The sequence below is a fragment of the Loxodonta africana genome, chromosome 14 (assembly GCF_030014295.1).
Source record: "Loxodonta africana isolate mLoxAfr1 chromosome 14, mLoxAfr1.hap2, whole genome shotgun sequence".
NCBI classification, from domain to species: domain Eukaryota; kingdom Metazoa; phylum Chordata; class Mammalia; order Proboscidea; family Elephantidae; genus Loxodonta; species Loxodonta africana.
In genome coordinates this window covers 79,531,639-79,556,631 of record NC_087355.1, presented here as the reverse complement: position 1 = coordinate 79,556,631, position 24,993 = coordinate 79,531,639, and the positions used below count along the sequence as shown (strand labels likewise).

At 42.9% G+C, this 24,993-nt stretch overlaps 1 protein-coding gene across 7 annotated transcripts in view; it reads left to right on the top strand.

Moving 5' to 3' along the window:
- ASAP1 (ArfGAP with SH3 domain, ankyrin repeat and PH domain 1) overlaps window positions 1–24,993 on the top strand; it is a 360,432-nt gene that overhangs the window by 103,458 nt on the left and 231,981 nt on the right. The window contains exon 1 of one of the 7 annotated variants that reach the window (XM_023546009.2): window positions 1–24,993. This exon is cut by the window's left edge and continues 16,848 nt beyond it. The exons of the other annotated variants lie outside the window; for them this stretch is intronic. Within the exon in view, the coding sequence (XP_023401777.1) occupies window positions 24,991–24,993 (3 nt within the window). The 5' untranslated portion in view covers window positions 1–24,990. 7 annotated transcript variants of the gene reach the window in all.

Sequence of the window (24,993 nt, the reverse complement as noted above, 5' to 3'; positions counted from 1 at the left end):
ATATAAATAAAATGTAGTATATGCATACAATAGAATATTATTCTGCTGTAAAAAGAATGAAGTACTGATGCAGTCTATGCGTGGATGAACCTTGAAAACATGCTAGGTGAAATAAGATGCAAAAGGATAAATATTGTATGATCTCACTTACATGAAATGTCTAGAATAAAAAAATAGGCAACCATTAATTAGTGCTTAACAGGGGTGGAAGGAGAGAATGGGAAGTTATTACTTAAGGGGTATGCAGAGATTCTGTTTAGGGAGATGAACGTCATTGGGAAATGCATAGTGGTGATAGTGAATGTAATTAATGTCACTGAATTATACACTTAAAAAATGTTATAGCAAATGTTTTATATAAATTTTATACAGAAAGCATGCGAGAGCCATTAAAGCTACAGTTTACTGAGTTTCCCTCTGGAGTCTGGTATTGTGCTCAATTCCTTATGTAAATATTTTAATCCTAAAATTGCTCACAGATCAATAAATGCCCCAATCATCCACCTCTGGTGAGCTAAGTTTCAAACCTATTCTACCCCTTGATGCCACGCCACTGCCTTAGGCCTTATAGCCTGTTAAAAACATAGGACATTGGGATGAAACATTTTTAATACATAATTTAAAAATATATATATTCATTTTATGCACTGGATATTTCATTTATGTTCCTGAACCTTTTTCCCAGAAAGGTTGTAGGATGAAGGAGGTTAGAAGAATTTGCTCCGTACCCAGTGTAAATTGTTACCCAGGATGAATTAATTTGTGTTTATTTCTGAAGCGGCAGTGGTTGCTACCTGAGGGCCTAACCTCGTTTGTCTCTCTTGTAGGATAAAATGGTATGTTAGTCTGTCTGCTCCCTATCTGAAAAGACACGGTCAATTTTCATTCCCTAGGAAGTTCCCATTTGCCTTGCAGACAGCCATTCTTGTCCATGACTGTGTGGTATCTTTGGAAAACAGTGGATTATTGGAGGTCATTCCCTTCTCCAGCTATTGCTCTTAGCCTTTTCTGTATGTGGAAACTGTGTTGGGATGTTGGTTCAGATCTGTTACATTACAACTTTGAAGACAGGGACTCTGTCTTACTCACCTTTTTATCTCCAAAGACTGGGACTCAGTAAAATGAGCCCGCTTTGAGTGAACAAATGAAAACACATGCACACATGCAGTGGGAAGCCTTGAAGAGTTCGACAAGGCCGACCAGGCTCTGTGTATGGTAGAATTAAGGATAAGGACAGCTTGGGACTCTGGAATTGCCTATAGGACCTACTGAGGGGCCTGGGGAGGAGAGCTGGGAAAGACCCTGAAGACAGAGAAGAGGGAGGAATTTTAGTGTTTATAAAATTTCGAGGGAAATGATGTTCCAGAGCCAGAAGGAGCCTTAGAAATCATGGAGATCATCCACCTAATTTTCCAGACCGCTGCGGTTTCCCATCTACCTTGATTTTACAGTCGCAGCCCACCGACCTTCAGGGCACAAAAGCAGGCGGATCTCTTTAAACTAGTGCTTCTATTGATTTAAACACTTAACAGTCATTGGTGGTGTATCTTACGTTTCAAGTAATTGATTTTGTTTTGTATTTGATGATTTTGTCATGTAGAAAGCAATTTTTAAATTTCTAGAGAGCAGTTAATAGAATACTGTCTTCCTGTGGAAGAAAATTGCCAGTGATGAGCCTTGTGATACCCGTGCTCACCGTATCTGTTTCTTCCTCTTCCTGACTTCCCCATTCTTAGTTACTACATGTTTCCCTCCAGGTCCCCTTGACCTATTCAAGAATACTTCCAAATTTGCAGACTCTTACCACTTTCTTTCCACAAAGACCTAAATTATTTGTCCATGCCTTATTCACAACATGGTCTTTCAATAACTGAAAAATTCCCAGCATTTTCCATTTGCCTAGAACCTTAGAGTTTACAGAAACCCACTGCCACCCGTGTGTGCTGGTAGAACTGGGCTCCATAGGGCTTTCAGTGACAGGTTTTCTGGAAGTCGGTCACCAGATCTTTCATCTGAGGCGTCTCTGGGTGGAGTCAAACCTTCAGTTTTTTGCTTAGCAGCCAAGTGCATTAACTGTTTGCATGCCCATAGTTTACAAAGGATGAAGGATTCCTTCCACACCTGGCATAAATTGTGGATGTTGTCTTATTCTGTGGTGTAGGATGAAGAACAGTGTTGTCTCAGAGAAGTAACTTGCTAAAAATCTCACAGAGTGCTGCTTACCTGTTTAAGTCCAGATACGATGACTCACATGCCCATAGCTTTTTGCATGACAAAGACCATACTTTTCCTTTGAAAGTCTCCCTGATAAGAAAGCCCAGTTGCTTTATCTGTATTTGTTAAGCTTACCTAGAATTCCTTTACCTTGAGAGTTCATTTCCCACTCTCCTCACATACCATCCTGATCACTAAAATTGCTTAGGTGTGGCAATTGGTGCTCGTTAGTACTCAGGGTTTTTTGTTATTCTGCTCCCATCCTGACTTTGATTATAGGATCTCCTGGGGTCCTGAGACCCTTGCAGGGGGTCTCTGAGGTCAAAATCATTTTCATAATAATACCAACATGTTACTTACTCTTTTCACTCTTACTGCCTCCTAAAAGTATAGTGGAGTTTTCCAGAGATTGTAGGTTGTGTGTAATGGTGTCATCCTGTGACAGCTAATTAAATATATGTTGAGTTTGAAGTTTTTCTGCGATAATTTCTATTGCTACATTTTACAGTAACAAAACAAACCTCTTTGGGATCCTTCAATTTTTTAACAGCAAAAGAGGACCTGTGACCAAAAAGGTTGAGATGCATTGCTCTCTTGGGCAGATCCCTCACCAGCAGGCTGCTCTGGGTCACTGGCCAGCCAGTGGAGAGGCCTCTCGTGTGTCATTGTCTGCCCTGGGCCAAGGTACCTGCCTGGGTGAAGAGCAGTCAGGCTGTTTCTCTGAGCAAGGGGACATTGGACATGTCAAACACCCTGACTTACATGTCCACTACAAGCTGCCAAGCCTGTTCCAGTTCCTATACACCAAGGGACCTTTTATTTCTGGAGCTGTAATGGTTTCAGCTTGTCTTTCTGGAGACACAGCATCTTTTTTGTGATACATGTAATTGCGGTTAGCACACAAAGGATTTGAAGACAAAAGAGCTAGGGTTTATAACAAAGTAGGGTCTCTTCTGGCAGCTGTTAGCAAGGGTGGCTTTCAGCATGAAAATAAATTCAGAATTGAGAAATTAGCAATTTTCTTCAGAAATTCAGCAGTACAGCCTTGAGATGAAGTGTCAGACATGCAGATGTTTCTGGTGGTTTTCGTTATAGAACTTCAGAATTCGTCTGTTGCGTGACTCGATCCCTGGTCTGTACGGTTAGATATCAAAACCACCGTCATGCTCTTCCACGCCCTCTTCCCTTTTGCTCCTGCCTGTAGATGGTCTAACATGAGACTCTTCCTTCTGGTTGGAGATTCTTCCTTTCTCTGACAAATACTGGAGATGTAGACCACGGAGGAGGGCAGTGCTTCATGCCTGTCTTCATCCAGTAAAATGAGGGGATGGGACAGCATCTCTGCGAAGCCCGTCCTGTCTCTGATAGCCCATGATGCTTCTTAGTGAAGCCTTTGAGAATGCCCAGACCAGCACCCTGGACAAGCATCGAGGCACTCAGCACCTTCCATTTTTGTTTCTGGTTTACAGGCCTGTTTTTTCCACTAGACTAAAAAATGTGATAACTGTGTCTTGCTGGTTTTTCTACGCCGTTTACCCAGTTCCCGCTTAATGAGCATATGTGGCTCATTAAATATTTGTTGAATGAACATATCGGTTATTAAGTTGCCTTTTTCTCCAAGGTGGGGTCAGCCTGAAACTAGAGGAGCCCCTTCAAAGTGATGTATTTATTCAATTTTGGGGGCCTTAGAGAGGGAGACCTGACCTGTTAGTAGCAAGACTCCACCTCCCTCCCCTCTCTAGTCCCAGGCAATTCTGCTTAGGCCCCAAACTTGCATACCACACTCAGCCAGACAAGGGCTCTTCAGGTGACTGAATTCATCTTTCTTGCAGGGCAGTTTTGTGATGTATGTTGTTAATCTGTCTTGCCTCACTGAATGCTTGTTGTTTTACACTGAGAAGTTACCACCATATTCCTCTCAGGGAGAATTAAAAAAAAAACAACTCAAAATCTGTTGCTGGCGAGTTGATTCTGACTCATAGCAATCATATAGGACACAGTAGAACTGCCCCCATAGGGTTTCCAAGGCTTGTAATCTTTACAGAAGCAAACTGCCACATCTCTATCCTACGGGGTGGCTGGAGGGTTTGAACCGCTGACCTTTTGGCTAGCAGCTGAGTGCTTTAACCGCTACATTACCAGGGCTCCTTTCAGGGAGAATACTTTTGCTGTATATTTGTCTCCACCCAGTTACTCTACAAGTAGTATATCTTAATGCTCCGTTTATATTTGTGCCCTGAGCACTGGCCTGGCTGGCTTACCCCTTGTTTTGGGTCAGTTCCTAGCAGTTACAGCAGGGTGCCATACGCATGGTAGTGTGTGTGTTCATTTCTCTTTACCTGAGTTTCTTAGGGCAAGGCCTGTGCCTTGTGACTCCCAGCCCACTACCAGTCATACAAACAGTTGGATGACAGCACAGATCTGGAGTCAATGGAAGTGCATATATGTTGTTTGAAAGCACTGGCTGGCCCCAGGCTTTTCTTAATAGTACATTATACTGGAAAGTTGACCTCATTAGCTGCGTGGCACCTTGGGGAGACCTTGACCTGGAAGAGAAGAGGTAGGGGGCACAGGAAGGAGATCTGCAGTGGCTCTCATTTCTGGATGATTCGAGTAGGGAGGGAACAGGACCTGAGCCTTTTCCATAGTATTTGGAGAGGGGGAAAGGATGTTTTTGCATTTCTATAGTTCTTTCCCTTCATGAGGACTTCTCCCTCTCTCCTTTCCTTTCGCCTTGTCTATTGTCATTATTAACTGGTGGATAAACTCTAGGAAGTGCACAGAGTTAAGTAGCTATGGTGTAAGTGGTAGCAGTGGGACTTAAGCCTTCCTCTCCTGACCCCCGTGCTTGGTTCTCTTTCTGTTACCCCCAGGACGGAAAGCCAGTATGGTGACGCCTGCCATGGTGCACCCCAGTGTGAGGAGCGCCCAGCTGGGGAGCAGGGGATGCCTGACTCTGCAGTCATTTCCCTGGAGCTGGCCTTGTTGGTGCTGTATGCTTCGTCACTGGTGGCTCCTTGTGTGGGTTATTTTTCCAGAAGAGTTTAACTCTGTTACTCTTTATTTGTTTTTATAAGAGCCAATGATTTCATATTAGACACATTGTGTTTTTTCTGTTCTGTTGCCAAATTGTGAATTTTTTAAACAGACAAACCGTGCATTTTGTTTTTGCTTGCAGTGATTATAAAAAAACTCATCATGTTTGATAACATTTTTCATGTCCTCACAGTAAGAGTGAAGGTCCCCATAATAGTCCATTTATTGCATTATTAATTGTTAGTTGAGCACTGTTTAATTATCAATGTTTTATTGAAGCTGGCTTGGACAACAGAAGTAAGCAGATTGGAAAGAGATCACTTTGTGCCTATGGCTGGACCAAAGCCAGCAGTACAGTGTTAGCTGCGAGCTCAGCAACATCTCTAGGAGTCAGGTGTAGCTCAGTGTTTGCTGGATTCCCCCCAGCATTGCCCACCCCTCCCCCCCCATTATTTAATGGTAGGACACGAGTCTTCTGCCTCCAACTGGAGCTGTTTGGTGAAGAAATAACCCAAAAAACCAAACCCATTGCTGTCTTTCCATCCCGACTCATAGTGACCCCGTAGGACAGAGCAGAACTGCCCCATAGGGTTTCCAAGGCTGTGGTCTTTATGGAAGCAGACTGCCCCATCATCAGCTGGTGGGTTCGAACCACCAACCTTCTGATTAGTAGCTGAGTACTTAACTACTGCGCTACCTGGGCTCCTTGGTGGAGAAATAGTTCCTCTTAAATGTTCTGTGGTGGTTTCATTTGAGGTTTAGCATTCTAGCTGTTCTGCTGGGTTAAAAGTCTGATTTTGGTGTAGAGTAAAATCCTTTTTGGTTCACTATCATCTTCTACTGAGGCTGCAAGTGAGTACATTTTTTTGTTTGATGACTGATAGAGAAATGTTGTTGTTAGGTGCCCTCCAGTTGGTTCCGACCCTGTGCACAATAGAATGAAACACTGCCTGCTCCTGCGCCATTCTCACAGTTGTTGCTGTGCTTGAGCTCATTGTTGTAGCCACTGTGTCAATCCATCCAATTGAGGGTCTTCCTCTTTTCCATTGACCCCGTACTTTACCAAGTATGATGTCTTTCTTTAGGGACTGATCCCTCCTGACAACATGTCCAAAGTATGTGAGATGCAGTCTCGCCATCCTTGCTTCCAAGGAGCATTCTGGTTGTACTTTTTCCAAGACAGATTTGTTTGTTCTTTAGGCAGTCCATGGTATATTCAGTATCCTTTGCCAACACCATAATTTAAAGGCGTCTATTCTTCTTCGGTCTCACTTATTCACTGTCCAACTTTTGCATGCATAGGAGATGATTGAAAACACTGTGACTTGGGTCAGGCGTACCTTATTCTTCAAGGTGACATCTTTGCTATTCAACACTTTAAAGAGATTTCTTGCAGCCGATTTGCTCAGTGGTATGCGTCTTTGATTTCTTGACTGCTGCTTCCATGGGTGTTGATTGTGGATCCAAGTAAAACGAAATCCTGGACAACCTCAGTCCTCTCTCCATTTATCATTATGTTGCTTATTGGTCCCAGTTGTGAGGATTTTTGTTTTCTTTATATTGAGGTGTAATCCATACTGAAGGCTGTCTGTCGTCTTTGATCTTCAATAGTAAGTGCTTCAAATCGTCTTCACTTTCAGCAAGCAAGGTTGGGCCATCTGCATAATGCAGGCTGTTAATGAGTCTTCCTCCAGTCCTTATGCCTCGTTCTTCATATAATCCAGCCTCTCGGATTATTTGCTCAGCGTACAGATTGAGTAGGTATGGTGAAAGGATACAGCCCTGACGCACTCGTTTCCTGACTTTGAACCATGCAACATCCCCTTGTTCTGTTCGAATGACTGCCTCTTGATCCATGTACAGATTCTTCATGAGTATAATCAAGTGTTCTGGGATTCTCATTCTCTGCAGTGTTATCCATAATTTGTTACGATCCACACAGTCGAATGCCTTAGCATAGTCAGTAAAACACAGGTAAACATCTTTTCGGTATTCTCTGCTTTCAGCCAGGATCCATCTGACATCAGCAATGATATCTCTGGTTCCATGTCCTCTTCTAAATCCAGCTTGAATTTCTGGCAGTTCCCTTGTTGATATGCTACTGCAGCCTCTTTTGAATGATCTTCAGCAAAATTTTGCTTGCGTGTGATATTAATGATATCGTTCTATAATTTCCACTTTCTTTTGAATCATCTTTCTTGGAAATAGGCATGAATATGGATCCCTTGCAGTCTGTTGGCCAGGTAGCTGTCTTCCAAATTTCTTGACCTTCCAGTGCTGCACCCATTTGTTGAAACATCTCAATTGGTATTCCATCAGTTCCTGGAGTCTCTTGTTTTTCACCAATGCCTTCAATGCAGCTTGAACTTATTCCTTCAGTACCCTTGGTTCCTGATCATGTGTTACCTCCTAAAATGGTTGAATGTCAACCAGTTCTTTTTGGTATAGTGACTCTATTCCTTCCATCTTCTTAGATGCTTCCTGAGTTGTTTAATATTTTCCCTGTGGAAGCCTTCAGGATTGCAACTTGAGGCTTAAATTTTTTCTTTGGTTCTCGTAGCTTGAGAAATTCTGAACGTGTTCTTCTCTTTTGGTTTTCTATCTCCAGGTCTTTGCACATGTCATCATAATACTCTACTTTGTCTTCTCCAGCCACCCTTTGAAATCTTCTGTTCAGCTGTTTTACTTCATCATTTTTTCCATTTGTTTTAGCTACTTACCAGTAATTCTCAGTACATCATGATTGCATATTCGGTTAAGTTCAGACTGCAGAAGTTGGTAAAAATCTTCAGCTTCTTTATCTTTGGCCTTAGTGGTTGGTGCATAAATTTGAATAGTAGTAGTAGTAACTGGTCTTTATTGTAGGTGTATGGCTATTATCCTATCACTGACAGCGTTGTTCCTCAGGATAAATCTTGAAGTGTTCTTTTTGACGATGAATGCAACGACATTATTTTTCAAGTTGTCATTCACGGTATAGTAGACCATATGATTGTCTGATTCAAAATGACCAATACTAGTCCATTTCAGCTCACTAATGCTTAGGATATTGATATTTATGTGTTCCATTTCATTTTTGATGATTTCCAGTTTTCCTAGATTCATACTTCGTATATCCCAGGTTCCGATTATTAATGGATGTTTGCAGCTGTTTCTTCTCATTTTGAGTCGTGCCACATCAGCAAATGAAGGTCCTGAAAGCTTGACTCCATCCACATCATTATGGTTGACTCATTCTGAGGAGGCGGCTCTTCCCCAGTGGTATTTTGAGTGCCTTCCAATGAGGACTGTAAAAACATGCTTTATTTTCCCATGTTCAAGTTTACCATGCTTTCCCCAAATCCTAAGAGTATATTACGTGCTTTCTGAATTCCATTGAAGCATAACATGACAGCTGTTGGCACCATTCTTCCTGCCTCAGTCTTCAGTATTTCTTTTACCCGTGTAAAGTGCCTAATACAGTATCTGGTATACAGTAGATATCATGTATTAGTGCCGCTGGCTCATTGCCTAGTCTTTACACAGCTTGCTTTGAATGTGTTTCAGAGACCTAGGCCAGTGCCTCTGAAACTTTAATGGGCATGCAGATGACCTGAGAAGGTTGTTAAAAATGCTGATTTTGATTTACTGGGGCTGATGTGGGACCTAAAATTCTGCATTTCTAACAAACTCTCAAGGGATGCCAAGGCTGCTGGCTCATGGACCACACTTTGATTAGCAAGGGTGAGAGTCATTGATGTGCAACCTTAAACACACACACACATAGCCCTTGTTTAATTTTGCCTTCTCCTCACCTACTGTGATTATCAAGTACGAGACGAGATTCATTGCCTTGGATGGATCAATCATTCATTCATTCAGTAAACATTTATTTTGGGTCCTGTGAGTAGGAGGTCCGACAGTTTTCTGAGGCCTCTTGTTGCGTTATTTTGATCCTAGGTCTTAATCTCTGTGGTAGGCAGTGGTTGGCGAGTGTTTGGTGTTGAGTAGTCTCCCTTGCATTCTTCTCTCTCAGCCGTGATCCCATCCTGGGCCTTCATTCTCTGTATCTCACTTGAAAATCTCATTTCCCAGTAATCATAGTTAATATCACTGAGGTTCCTGGAGTTTGTATTTTTTTTTTTTTTTTGAATGTCCTGAAAATTTATTGCAAGTCATTTGACTAACTCATCAGCACCCCTAAAAGAAACAATAGCTCCATAACAGTTTTACTAACCTCCTGTTTAGGTTCAGATTTGTGCAGAGTAGCTAACTCATGATGTGTTCACAGAGTGTTCTTGTGAGCTGTGTTTCCCAGCTGACTCAGAGTGTCTATTCTGGACCAACGAGCCCCAGGACTTGCCAGTGGGGTGGTGTGGGGGACACAGCCACAGCAGCAGGGCCTACTCTACCCTTTATAAATCATGAGAGGTGAAGACAGGCCCGGAAGCTTCCTTCCTACTATTACTTCCCATTTTTTTGCCCACTTGGGTGATTGTATATTCCTTTAGTCACTGTTGATTTCTGGCTTCAGGTTACATTCTTCCCACATTCCAAGTTGTAGAAGTAGTATGTCTAGTTCACTTTGCCAGTTCTGAGTAGTATTAAGTGTGACGGACCAGAATTTGAATCTGATGGACCTAAGTTTGAATTTGAACCACAGTGGCTATATCATTTGCTACTTGTCAATTTAATATACTTCTCTGAGCCTCAGTTTCTATGAGCTTCGGTTTCTCCATCTGTAAAATAGGAATCATTGAATGATAGGATGAAATGAGTCAATCTATGTAAAGACCTAAAAAAAAGGAAAACCAAACCCATTGCCTTCAAATCAATTCTGACTCATAATGACCCTACAGAGCAAAGCAGAACTGCCCAGTGGGGTTTCCAAGGAGCAGCTGGTGGATTTGAACTGCAGACCTTTTGGTTAGCTGCCAAGCTTTTAACCGTTGAACCACCAGGGCTGGTAGGTGTCTGATTAATGGTTGTTCTGATGATGATAAAGATGATCAGTGTCATCACATGAAAAAGAAAGGAACACAGCCTGAGATAACAGTCTGGGGCAGATGTTTCTCATGGTAGGGAGGAAGTAACAGGCAGGAAGTATGCATTAGCCCTCTAGACCCCAGTTCCCGCTGGAGGGAGGTGAGAATAAGTTAGCCATCTTTATGCTTCCCATGTCAGTGACAAAGCAGTGCGACTAAAGAGAACTTTGGAAAAGGGAATGAGTAGAAGGAGGTAGTGAAGGAAAGGAGAGATGCTTCGTATTCTGAAAGCGAGGTGTGAAGATCTGACGTGTATTTGCGATGATCTGAGGGAGGTTTTATTTATGAAAGGCACTTTGTTAGTGGGGTGGTTGTTCTTAATCACATTGTTATTTCATATTATTAAATGAAGAACTGTTGATATTTGAAAGAGATGTCCAATTTTTTGCAGTCCGAAGAGGAATTTTTGTTGATGTTGTAGTATGAAGAGTACTCAGTCATGTGATAAATTGCTGCTGAAAGTGTGAAAGAAATAGGAAATCTCTACAGAGTTGAAATACAATAGATCTTTCATTCATTTTGTGTTTTGTTTCCTCTGTGAAAAATCAGTTCATCTTGGTCACATGTTACAGTGAGAAGTGATGTTTAAGCCATCAGAGTGGTTGTGAGGAACTGTGGGATGCTATCAAGATAGCAGATAACTGTGCTTGCTTCATGGCATACAGTTCCCTTCAAATTTGGTTGTTTATCCTCTGGTTTAAAAGCATTGTCTACTGAAGTCGAGTGGCGTGTATGTGGGACTTTTGGGAGGCTTCTTTTATGGAAGACTTTGAGTAGTGAGTGGATGAAGAGCTGGCGTTCTCTGATACCGTTTCCTCTCGTGTTTTTTCTTTTTCCGTCACCTAAGCAATGTCCTTGATACACCTGATTTTTGTTACCTGGAAATCAAGGTGTAACTTTATGAGTGGGTTTCAGTAGTTTTCCATGGTTTATGACATAATGTCCATTCTCTTTAGCAGCAGGACCTAGAGTCCTCTGACCTTCTTTTGTCGTCTTCTGCTGCCTAGAGGAGCACAAGCAACCCGAGAGCATCTTGCTGCTTCACTGCTCCTTTCCTTCCCCCATTACCAGGTGAACACCACCCAGCTTTCTGGACTTAGCTCAGATGTCACTTCCTTGAAGAGATCTTTCCGAGCTGCCAATCCTGTTTGTCAGTCCCCATTAGAAATTGGCCACCCAGTCCTTTGTGCTCCGGTACACTACCAGCACACGCTGGGGCAACTTCTGTGATGCTTCATCTGACTCACTTGTTGCTTTGGAGCTCCCTTCTCCTAAAATCTCAGCTGCTATGGGACAGGTGTGCTGTCCTATTCAGCATGGTGTGCTTTTATAGAAAAGGGAATGAGTAGACTAGTGGACCCTCCATAAATATTACCGAATGGGTAAAGGTATCTAAGTGCTTCGCTTAGTTATCAAAAAGTATTTTGGCAGTGTGATCGTGAAAATTATCAGTCTTTTGGTATTCTGACCCTTGAATATAAACTTTTCTTCTTCATGATGCTGTAATTTTTAAAAATTATTATTCTAGTCATTCCTGTTTATTGTAGAAATAAGGGAATACGAAAATCACCTATAATCACGTCATTCAAAGATGCGCAGAGTTAACGTTTTGATATGTAACCCTTTGGAACATAATCTTTTTAATAATCCAAATGATGGGAGGGGCACTGCTTCAGAGGTGAGGGGTAGAGAGTAAGGTAGATGGTCTGGAGTAGGTGTGTAGTATAGTTTCTCCTTAAGGATTAGAATCCACTTATGCAGAACAGAGCAAGACATGGTTTGGCCTCCAAACAAAAGTTCACTGTGAAAGATTGAACCATTTTATGCCTGAAACTGTCAATATTGTTTTTAGCAGTTCTTTCTGTAGTGTTGAGTACTCTTTGTTTAGACAGTTCATCACACTGTTATTTCTCCCTACACACACACACACACACACACACACACACACACACACACACACACTCTAGCTACTGCAAGTTTTCATGGCTTTTTTTTTCTGGGGGGGGGAGTTGTTTTCCAAAAAAATTTTTTTATAAAAATTGTACGTGTCATCCTCGATGTGCCTTCAAGTAATGGTGGCCAGTGGCGTGTTAATGGCCTTCTCCTTCCGGGTGGAGAAATTAATAAAATGACCCTCTTACTTGAAATAAGTGATAAGCGAAGTAGAAAGGAGATTAGGATGGAATTAACTGATGGAGGCAGGCTTTTTATTCTCCTCTCAGCAACTTAAAAAGAAAAAAAAGCAGAATTCTTTATGAGAAAAAGCAAAGTTCTTTTGCATTCTGGCATACTTCCAAAGGCATTGCTATCGATGTTGAATTCCATTTTAGGTTTGGAGTTATGAAATTTTTATAATAGTTGAAGTAAAATTAATTGTTCCTTGTATTATTTTTTATTGGACAATGTACAAATAATGACAGCATTCAGCTGCAATCACATAATCTCAGAAACTAGCATAAAAATGGTTATTCAGTTTGAAACGAGATTGAATATTTAAAAAGTACAGGTGGTGTAGATGGGTTTATGAGAAAAATGAAGTTTCCTTTCTCTGCAGGGGAAAAGGGAGTTTTCATTTTACTCACTGCCTTGGTGACGATGACGTAGACCTGTGATGGCACAAGCATTAGGTGTCTTCATTGAAAAGCACCACTGTAGACCAGAAGCAGTAAGTTTCACAAGAAGCCTTGGCAAGTTAGATTGATTGGTCAGAGCTGAATGAAGAATTCCAGATCCAGGCAGTCCCTAGATTATGAATGAGTGCCATTTCTAAGTCTGCCTTTAAGTCAGATTTGTACGTAAGTTGGAACAGTTACGTATGGTTCATATCTAACATCAGTTAGTCAAATGTTTGTCTTAGTATATAGTGTACCTTTTCATGCAAAAAAAACATTAAACACTTCCAGACGCACTGAAACATCTTTAACATAATACTACAGTAATTATGTTTTTTGATGTGCATCACAAGGTACTGCCTGTTTGTTATTGTGAACCACTGTTTGTACCTTGAATTTTTAATACAGTAGGCCTTTAGGGGTTGGTTCGTGACTATGGGTTGTACATAAGTTGGACGTTTGTAACCTGGGGACTGTCTGTATTGATTGAAAGTTTAGCTATAGAACCCAACACCAAAAAAAAAAAGAGAAAAGACTCAAAAAGAGGCTTTTGCTCTGGGATTTGAAATATTCGCCATAATAATATCTTCTGTTCTCTGTGTAAGCCCTGTATTTTAACGTATTCAATCATATCACTTCTGAGCTTAGTGGGGCCAAGAGAGCAATCTTAGAGCTTGGGCCAGGACCTCACACAGCAATCTTGAGGAACATACTCTGTAGCTTTCTGGCTTTATTTAGGCTTACCTCTTTTCAGCTTTTGTAGATTCTGATAATTCTTGCCACTCAATGTGTTGGTTTGTGTACGTGTCTAGGTACATTGTGTATCGGTGAGTGTGCTTTTAAATGCTTTCCTTGTGCTTATTCTTAATGGAAACCCCGGTGGCGTAGTGGTTAAGAGTTTGGCTGCTAACCAAAAGGTCAGCAGTTTGAATCCACCAGTCGCTCCCTGGAAACCCTTTGGGGGCAGTTCTGCTCTGTCCTATAGGGTCACCATGAGTCAGAATCGACTCAACAGCAACAGGGTTTCGTTTGTTTGTTTGTTTGTTTATTCTTAAAGCTGCATACTCTTGAGGGCTTGGCACTGCTTGACTAGGTGCTAGTCACTGTGCTAAACTCTTTACACGTCTCTCATATTTTCTTCATAATAGCTTGATATAGGTGGACATCATTGTTATGTTTTTATAAAGGAGGGAACTGAGGCTCAGAGATGAAGAAACTTTTCCATTAATAAAGGTGGGAAGTAAGATTAGATCCCATGTCTGCCAGATTCTGCAATCTGTAGACTTAAGCACAGTGTTTGAAAGCCTAAAATCTCAGTGTTGTTAAGGGGGTTGACTGGCAAGGTGAGTGTTGGGAGTCATGGGTTCGAGTCTAGGCTTTTAGTGCTAACCAACTGTGTAACTATATTTAACATTCTGGGGACGTTTTCTTCAGCCAATGATCAGGGAGGTGAAGTTATGTAACTGAGTTGCTAGAGTTAGTAAGGAATGCTCAAAGCCAGTGTTTTTTCCTTGCCACGGGCTCCCCCTGGGCTTCTTGCTCTGGGTTTGGCAATTCTATATGGATCAGAGGAATAGGTCTAAGAGCAAGATGACATAAGGTCATCTAACGCTCTAGAGTGTGGTCCCAGGGGTGATAGGGACCTTCCTTTCCCCTTCTTCCACAGAATAACCACACCCCTTCATCTCTTCCATAACTAAAATCTCCCTCATCTCCTCCTTAACTCTGGAGCCCACACACTTAAATCTAAGATTAGCTGCCATTTATTGTGTGTTTGCTAGCTTCTAGGCCCTTTCCGTATTTTATAATCTGGTATTTATGTCAGCTCTGCAAGGGGAGTCGCCTTCCCCATTTTTTTGCTGGGGAGTCGTGCTTTAGAAAGGTTTGTCTAGCCAAGGTCACAGCTAAAAATGGCAAAATCGTGTTGAACCCAGCTCCTTCTGATGCCAAAGCCCAATTTTGGTTCACTATACCAAGCTAGGAAACCCTGGTGGCGTAGTGGTTAAGTGCTACAGGCTGCGAACCAAAGGGTCGGCAGTTCGAATCCGCCAGGTGCTCCTTGGAAACTCTATGGGGCAGTTCTACCCTGTCCTATAGGGTTGCTATGAGTCGGAATCGACTCAATAGCACTTGGTTTGGTTTTTTTGGTTTATACCAAGCTAGTGCAGAGAAAAAAAAGTAGACGTGGAAGCAGACTTGTTTGCCCCTTTGAGGGCACCCCACAGGACTGTAGAATTCGACTGAAAATGTTCTTCATGGGTGCATGTATAATTTTCAGTTTGAGGCACTTTTATAGGTTCAAGGAGTACTGTATGTAAAGATAGAATTCCCACAAGATGAAAAAAAATAATAAATCATGGGTTTATTTGACAGAGCCCTGCCCTCTCTCCCTGCACTCACAGACACATACACATAACCTGGGAATGGAAACAGGGAGCTGCTACAAAGCATATATGTATTTTTATATACGTGTGTATGTGTGTGTATATATACACACACATACGTACATATAATATAGCATGGACCGTTTATATATGTGTGTTTATACACATACATACATACATGCATGTAATATAGCATGGACCGTGGTCAGTGCTGTGACTATATTTCAGACTGCCCTGGGAGTACAAGTGAAGCCACAACTGGTTCCAACAGGAAAGACCTTAGAAGGGCCTTTCTGACCCAGACCCTGAGGAGTAGATGACTTGAACGTTCCAGGCAGAGTTACCATTAGAGCAAAGGCCCAAGGTGGGAAAGTACAGGGTGGAGTGGGGACCCTCCTTAAATGGGTAGTCAGGGTCGTCATTCCCACGGAAGTGGTATTGGCTTTATTTCACGCCTGTTCAGTTTGGCTTGATGAAATAGTGTCTCTCTCTCTCTCTCTCTCATCTCTTTCTCTGTGTCTTTCCCTGTTAAATGCCTTTTATGTTTTGTTGGGGATGTGTGTGGGAGAGATTCATTTCCAGCTGGGTCCATCTGCAATGAAAATGTCCCATTGACAAATTGAGGAATTAGACTACAACCATCTTTCTGAAAGCTAGTGCACTAGCTGCAACATGCGACATCCCTCCCTTTGAGGGGCAGAACAGGAGGAAGTGGTGATTTAGGACTGCTGGGTGTGTTGAGTAGAAAATTAGTCAAATAAATAGGGCTGTGTTGCTCAAATTGATTAATAAATTCAGCTTCTCACAGAACCATGTGGTCTTTCTCCAAGGAGATCATAGGATGGCATGAACTAAGGCTGCCCCAGTGGGGAAGTACAGCATATCATAGGTGGTCAATAAATTTTTACTGAAAAATCTAACGCATTTGTGTAACTTTTTATTTAGTCTCTATTTCAGAGCTGCCTTTTTTACCCCCTTAAAATACAAAAGATGATAGATGGGAAAGTTTGAAAACACCTGTGGTTTTTAGTTGGTTGCCCTTTAATATGAGCCAGTAACATATTCTAGGAGAGATTTGGAGTCAGGAGACCACCCAGTGTCTCCTGTGGAACTTGGAGCAAGTTGTGTAGCCACCCACCCAGGCCACTTTCTGCATCTGTGAGATGACGGATTTAGACCAGCTGACCTCCAAGAGCTTCTTGCACAGCCATCCCTCGGAAGTGAAATGAGTAAATCCAATGTCCTGGGCCTTGTGCTACACTTCCATGATATTTGGGATTTGGCGACCTTGTAAGTTCGTGTAGTCTTCAGCGAAAGGGGCCAAGTCAAAGCTGTGACACTCTGTCGTGTCCTCAACAAGGGAGGTTCCCATCTCACGTCTGCACGACCGCTAAAGACCGTATTTTAAGAGGAATGACAGAGACTAGAATGATGACAGAACTGGAAGTCTTTTTGTAGAAGTGGTCTAAGGGATGATTGTTGTGTCTCCCAGGGAAGAGGCAGTAATGGTGTACAGGTGGGAGATGAGGGTAGTCTTGGACAGTTGGGAGAATCACATGCCCTAAGTATTAAGTTCAGTGTGAGGAAGAGCCACCCACCATCTGGTCAGAAATGGAATGAGGTGCCTCAGAGAGTATCAGGGCCTCCTTAGGGAACAATTCAAGTGGAGGCCATATTCCAGTTGTCAAGAATCTGATCAAAGGAAGTTTTGCCCTGGATTTCCAGCTAGTCTTGGAGACCTCGTTTGTTCTGTCAAGAATCTATACTAGCTATGACTACTTAATTGGGTTTTTGCATGGTAATAGTTTGGTACAATGTTGTGTGGTCAAGGTGTTGTTGACATTACTGCATTTATTTGGTTTTATTTGATGTTACTGCATTTATAGCTTTTCCTTCCCTTATTCCAAAAGTTAAGACAGGTTTATTGTAACAGAAATAATACAGAGGTTAAATTGCCCATGCTTTCACTACTTTTAAGGCTGTTGGCCACCGTATTATATGGCACAGTGGTTAAGAGCATAGGCTTGTTTTGATGGTCCTGGTTTCAGTCTCTGCTGTGCCACCACTTACTAAGTATATGGACTCAGTCGAGATCTTTTTTGTTTCCACAACTCATGGTAGTTTCCTCATCTACAGCAGTACCAATTTCAGGGGTTTGATATGATGGTAGATTGGAAATGTATTAAAATACTCAGCACAGTCGCTGACACATAGTGCAAGTGCCCAGTCAGTGTTAGCCGGTTGCCGTACAGTGGTAGCAGTAGAATTAATATGAAATAATAAGCCTGTATATGTATGTGCACTTCTTTAAAGTGGGATCTTATTAAGCAATCTGTTGCAAACCTGCTGTTTTCCCTTAATTTTATATTGAGCATTTCCCTACGCCATTATAGGTTCCCAAACCATAATTTTTTATAAGAGCTTTATTGAGCTACAATTCATATGCCATATTTCATCCATTTAATGTGTACAATTCAGTGAGTTTTTAGTATATTTCCAGAGTTGTATAATCAATTTTAGAACATTTGCGTCACCCAGGAAAACCCTATACCCATTAGCAGTCAGTCCCCCTCTTCCCCTAACACCCCTAGTCATAGGCAACCACTGATGTACTTTCTGTCTGTGGGTTTTTTTCTTATGGACATTTCCACACTGTGCTGTTTAAAGGCTGCACAATATTCTGCCGCGTGGGTGTACCTTAATGTTTGCAGCCATCCCACTGCTGTTGGACATAGAAGTGATTTTCAGTGGTGTCACCCAGGGGTCACAGACTTGGAATTAGTTAAGAAGTAACATGGAATCGTCAGCTGTGGTCCTACATGCCTGTGCTATGAGACGCTTCTGGAGACCTCAGCATCCTGAAGCTGCTGAAGAAGACACACGACCTGCCAACACACCGCACCACTGTGAGGGGCCACCGGAGCTGTTCGGGAGACAGCAGTAGCCCACCCAGCAATGTGGAACCAGCAGTCTGGGAATGAGAGAGGAGGGATTTGAGCAAAGCTGTGGGAAGACAGACCAAGCACAGGGCCTCAGATGTCACCAATCCTTCAAATAGTGCTGCATTCCTAAGCCTGAGGACAAATACTGGTGAGACCAGAGTGCAGGAAGAATTATTCATTAAACGTGTGCAGAAAGATAGAGCGCCTCCTCAGGGACACCCTCTTGTAGCAGGAAACGGAAATCCCTTTGCTCTTGGCATCTGATCATCCTACCTACGCTGTGAAAGCTGCCTCAGCTGCCTCCTCCTGGAGCATCCATCCCATTTTTCCCATCTGAATCAAGTTGCTTTGGTACGAAGACTGATCTGGGGTTGGGGAGGAATAGCCACAAGAAGTCTGATAGGCCAGAGTCGAGGGTTTAAGTTAAGATGACCTGGGGGAAGAAAGGGATCCTCAAGAAATAGTCCACTAATTACCTCTGCATCTCTTTTCTGGGATCAGTTCGAAGGCCCGGGGCTGGGAAACAGGCTGTGGAGAAAGGCATTGAGTTCACGCTTTGCTTTTAAATGTCAGGATTATCAGGGAGGATCTGTTGCTGCATGGTGGCCGTCTGGCTGTCCTGACGTGTTCAAGCGTAGAACGTTTAACGTTCATTTGTTGTTCCTGGTGTTTTCTCCACCCTTTGCTGGCCTCCAGATGGACTCACAGTTAGCCTGATGAGCGTTGAGTAGGCTGTGTAAGCCTCTTTCAGGGGAGATGGAAATGTCGCAACAGGAGCTCAGCAGCTTCGCGCTGACTGCCGTTAAAGACATCAGCCTGTTCTTGGTGTGCAAAGAAACCTGTGTATTATTTGGGGTGGAAAATTGCTTGAGGCATTTCAGCTTCTTTGTACTTAAATTGGCGATCTTAATGCCACATTGACTGTTTTCTAAAATAAAAGGAGAGGAGTAGGAAAGTGTGGACCTCGCAGGCAGCTGAATTCTCAGGCTTTGCAAGCAGCCACACGAGTTCTATAATCATGATAAACCAAAACCAAGTCCACTGTCACTAGGTCAACTCTGATTCATAGCAAGCGACCGTATAGGAGTTTCCAAGGCTTTAAATCTTTGCAGAAGCAGACTGCCACATCTTTCTCCCCTGGAGGGACTGGTGGGCTCAAACTACAAACCTTTTGGTTAAGCAGCTGAGCACTTAACCACTTATAGTCATGATAGTAGGCCTGTAAAAGCAAACTCCTTTGCATATTCTGTCATACCATTAGGGTGCTGGGGTTTTTCTCATTCCTGCCCCCAGGTAAGGATGTGCTCTGGAAGGTTGACAGCAGTGTACTGCATCAGTGTCAAATGCCACCTCCTCCTTAAGGCCTCCCCTGATTTCCCACAGCACCCCATTACGTAGAAATATGGATGGTGGTATAGGATACATACTGTGGTGTCAAAGACCTGGGCTTCTAACCCAGCCTTGCCATGCATGGCAAGTTTTTTAAATTCTCTCTGTTCCTCATTTGTGAATTGGGGATAAGGATAGTACATAAAGGGTTGTCATGAAGATTAAATGAGAAAATTCCATGGTAAGGTGCTTAACTTAGTACATACCTGACATGTTTAGTGTTCCATAAAGCCCGTGGTTACTTTTACTAATGGTATGAGCCTCAGTTTTGTCATCTACGATATGAGGACAAACTCAACGATTGTGTCAGGAGGATGTGAGAGAATGCTGGAAAGGCAGTGTCCTAGCTCCTGGCTTATGTTGGGCACTCGGTGTACAAGCATGGGATAGTTACCATCGTTCCAGCACTTACTTCGTTCTGCTTTACGTACTGTAACTAGCTGTTTATGTCTCGGTTCCTATCACTAAAATGTAGCCGGGGGCTTTGCTTTCGTCTTTGTAGACCCCAAAATGTCTCGCTCAGTACAATAGCTGCTCAACAACAATCATTCAAACAGACGTCTTTAAACTTAGGGCACCCTTATGTTTAAGAACAGGTTTTTATCTCTTACTTTGCTCACAGGGCGAGCAAAATGTGATAAACAGTAGAGATACGTCTCTCTTAACAAGAACCCGTGTGTGGTCACCCGAATTCACACGGGGTAAGCTAGTGTAGCTTTCTCACTGTACACTGTTCGAATTTGGCCTCAGTGCCTGAACTCTGGCATCGTAGATGCCTTTGGATACTTTGAAAGAAAGGAATTCACCAGTTTGGCCAGTTCTTCTAGTTAAAAAGATAACACTAGGTTTTCTGCCAAGGAAGAGTTTCCTCAGAAGGAGGGGTTGAAAGCCTGCAGGTTAATTCACTATTGCGGCTGTTCTCTGTCCCCTCCCCACAATATGTCAATGGAATGCTGGTCCTAAATTAATGGTAAAGCTTTGGCTGGGAAGTTTAGGAAGTTGAGGAGCATCTTGGGTTAGAGGTTACCCCACCTCTGTGACAGCAGCTGGGCTCTGGCTTTTGGAGGCTTGTGGTCTCAGCTGTAATGTCACATTGGCTTGGCTTTTGCAGAGCACAGGGCTACAGAGCAGGCTGGAGAACTCTCCTGCTTCTTGCATTAGGCGCCCACATTCTGCTGCCACTAGCTGCGGAAGCAAGGGCAGACTTTTTGTTTTTCAGAAGTGTTATGAGACAAAATAAGTGGTTAACATGTAGGTGTTGTGAATATTTGTTTCAAGAACCTTAAGCGCCTGGATGCAACATAAAGTTGCAAGTTCCGTGAAAATTTCATAGCCCTATTTGTGTCCGTAGAGTTGGAGACCTCGTGTTTTAACTGACTGTGTGAACTATGCTTCCCACGTTGATGGGGAGTTAAGTGAGGCTGTGACATTCCCTTGAAAACATCTGGGTCATCCAGTGCAAGTATGGTCAGCTCCTGCTTATCTGATGTCTTTGCTTCATCTGAGTGCCTCCCGAGTCAGCTCACCTCACTGAGCCTCAGTTTCCTCTTCTTTAGATCAAAGGGGTCAGACTTAGATCAGCCTTAACAAACCAAATCCCTGGTGCCGTCGAGTTGATACCGACTCATAGTGACCCTCTAGGACAGAGTAGAACTGCCCCATAGAGTTTCCAAGGAGCGCCTGGCAGATTTGAACTGCCAACCCTTTGGTTAGTAGCCATAGCACTTAACCACTATGCCACCAGGGTTTCCTAGATCAGCCTTAGAGCTTTTAAACTACGGCTTTTTAAAAATTACTTTTCTGTAAGTAAAGCCAGCTTTCCAATTGGGTAGGGGATTCAGCCTTTTAATTCCTGCCTGCTTCCAAGACAGCCCTAGGTGCTCTTGGCCTCTCTCCCAGGCCCAGCTGTTCCCTTGCCCCTAGCTGTTACCTTCTTGATCCATTTTGGAAAAAGAGAGGTGAATCTAGCATTATTGGAAGCACAAAAAAGGTTAGTAGACGGCCTGAGAGAAGTGGAGCTGAGGAGTACTGCTTGTTGCAGGACGGGGAGGGCCTGCCAGCACCAGCGGGGTCTTCCTGATTGGAGGCTCCCAGGCCTCTTACCGAAGGTTGGCTTCTGCTGATTTGATGATTTGAAGGCTTGCTGAGTTGGCGTCTAACAGCTGGCAGGCAGGAGGGAGTCAGCTTAACATGTTTTTGAGCCCCTGGAGGAATAGAGTGATAGCTTGAGGAGGAGCCGCATGGTAAGGAAATCATCACAGCGCTGGGAGCCTGAGGCAACAGGGAGAAACTCCAGAAGCATCTGCTTCTTGGTATTTCTAGATATTTCTTTGTCCAGAGGAATCATATTTATGCCTGGTACTGTGTTAGGTGGTAGGATATAAAGATGAGTGTGTGCCCTTAAGGCCCTCACAGGCTAGAAGAGAGTGACCTACTGCTGAGTGTCCACATTGCGTTAGGCACTTCATATACATATGTACACTAACTCCAATACGGTAGGAGGAGTATTTCACAAGTGGTGTCTGCTAAGGAACGAACCCTGGTGGTACAGTGGTCAAGCGCTCAGCTGCTAACCAAAAAGTTGGCAGTTTGAACCCACCAACCGCTTCTGTAGGAGAAGGATGTGACCATCTGCTTCCGTAAAGACTTACAGCCTTGGAATCCCCTTGGGGCAGTTCTCCTGTGTTCTCTAGGGTCGCTATGAGACAAAATTGACTCACGAGCAGTGGGTTTGGTATGGTTTGTTCTGCCGAGGGCCATGGAAACATGGAAGAGGGAGGGAGAAGCATTCTTGAAGATGAAAATGGATTGGGCAGTAGAGGGAGGTTGTTGTAGGGGTTGAAAATGACTTTTCTGGTGAGAGGAATCTCAGATTTGCTGCACGTGCCATTGGGCTGGTGTTCACTTTCTAGTCCAGGAGACTGTCAGGTAGAAGCCTGTGTCGTAAGACTTGTATTTGTCTGAAAGAGCTGAACAACTCTAATGTACCTTTCCCCATGTCTGTTAGTGTTGGTTATAGCTTTTAAAAGGTTATTATTTTCGGAAAAGTGGAACCAGAAAGTGGTTCTCTACACTGATGTTTTTTGATGTTTAAAAACATCAGGGCTTTTTCCCCTCCTCTTTCTCAGCCCACATCCCTGATTGAGGTTCCAACGTGTAAAGTTCACACTGAAAGGGGATGGCAGAGTCACTGGAAGCTCAGACAGCCACATGTCCTCCACATGCACAGTGATGAGCCGACGACAACCTCGGTACTACTGTGCCGGCACGGGGAGTGGTTGCTTTTTGTGTTTCAAGCAACCACTACTGTTCCGTCTTTGGACAAGTTGTCGCTAATGACTGGGGCACCGTCTTCACTGCCGCAGATGCGTTGGTGTTTACTTCAGGTTGCCTCTTCTAGTCTTGGTCTTTCTACATCCAGTTTGATTCTACAAATCACAAAAAGGGTCTTCTGTATCACAAAGCCCAGGTGGCAGCTGGTCCTTGAGTTGTGTCAGATGTGATCTTTTTCCTCTCCTCTGCTCTGTAGGTCGCTGTATCTGTCCTTTTCCCCTTACCACATTCTGCCCTTCATTGGAGTTACTTACGTGTGCATTTTGTCTCACCAACCCGATTGGAAACTCGCTTCACCAAGGTCTGTGTACTCTTCACCTCTGTGCTCTATACATTCTTTAAAATAGCTACCATGAGGATTTTCTGTAATAAACAACTCAATAAATATTTATTTAATTGAGCTGAATCCAGAAAGCATTATTTATTTTGAATTGAGTCCACATCATTAAGTACAAAAGAAATGGCTTCTAGAAAGATCAATACTATTTACTTTCCCCATGTCAATCCCTGAGGGCAGTGGTGGTTCAGTGATAGAATTCTCGCCTTCCAGGCTGGAGATCCCAGGTTCAATCCCCATCCAGTCCACCTCATGTGCATAAACCACCTGTCAGTGGAGGCTTGCATCTTGCTACAATGCTGAGCAGGTTTCATTGGAGCTTCAGACCAAGACGGACTAAGATGGATCTACTTCTGGAAATCTGCCAGTGAAGATGGTCCAATCCCTTTGTGCATGGGGTCACATGAGTTGGCAGCCAACTGGATGGCAGCTAACAACAACAACCAATTCCTTGTCCCCAGTTCTGTCTTTAGTTAGTTAGTTAAGCTGTGTGTCCTCTCTGCCTCCTGAAGGATATGGTATCCGAAGATTACACTACAAGGTAAAATGAGGCAATTTGAGATAAAATCAATATAATCCCTTTGTAGGAACCAGCAGGAATTCAGACACCTGAATTTAGCAGATGGCAGTAACTCCGTAATTTAAATTGCATCTAAGACAAAGCAGGAATCATTTCCATTTTTTACCACAGATGGCATAAAATTCATCTGCAGGGAGAGACTTTTTCTCCGTACTAAACTTGAGTGTGAATTTTTATCTCTCAGGTCTGTTTATCACTGCACATACCTACCTAGTCAGCCTTTGTTCTTAAGGTATTTTATTGACAGTTTTGTTTTTGTTTGTTTTTCTTGCCGCTTCTCTTGCTTTCTCCCCGCGTCATTTTTCTCATCAACAAACTCTAGAGATTAATCTAGAGATTAAGAATCGTGTCAGCAGTAGCATCTTCAATACAGTGTTTATGATTTGCTCTTCCAACTCAGGACTCTGTGCTGCATGTGCTCAAAAGCGTGTTTATATTCCTAAAGAAAACAGGTCAGTTGGATTCAGATTTAGCTTTATCTTTCGGTCATCTGATATGAGCCAGGCACTGGTACGTACCTCATTTCAGGAGAAGGATGGCAGGGGGAAAATTCAGTGACTATTGAGAGCTTCATATCTCTTCCTAGAGAATGAGCGCTCTGGGGTTTATGGGATGGAGCGAAAGGAGATAACCAATGTTCCTGGAGTATTAGTTTTACTCAGATTTTTAAGTGTGTGTGTGGGGGGTAAGGGGTGGATATACTTAGGCAGTTCAAGTGATAAGGAATCCTTTTATACTTAAACAATCACGGAAATATAGAGAAGAATGCGAAATATGCACAAGTGTTGGTGATATAACAGATTTTATTAGGATCATGTATTAGCATAAGTGCTTTAGGATGCACCCTCTGACTTCTAGATGAGTGCTTTGTGGAAAAGTTTGAGACTCTGATCCTAGTTGGAGCCATCTGTCTTCTTTTTTGTAGATATTAGAAATGGAGGTCCCAGAGTTCACATCCCAATTCATCGATTGTCCTTTTGACCCTGCCACATTGCCTGCTTCTACTTGCCCTTCAGAAGCTTTGGTGCTGGACCAGGCATCTATGTGTAAGCTCAGATGGTCAAATGGAGCAGAAATTGAATATCAGTCATCATCACAGAAGCGACATAGTACCATAGCAAAGTGAGGCTGCGTCATGAATG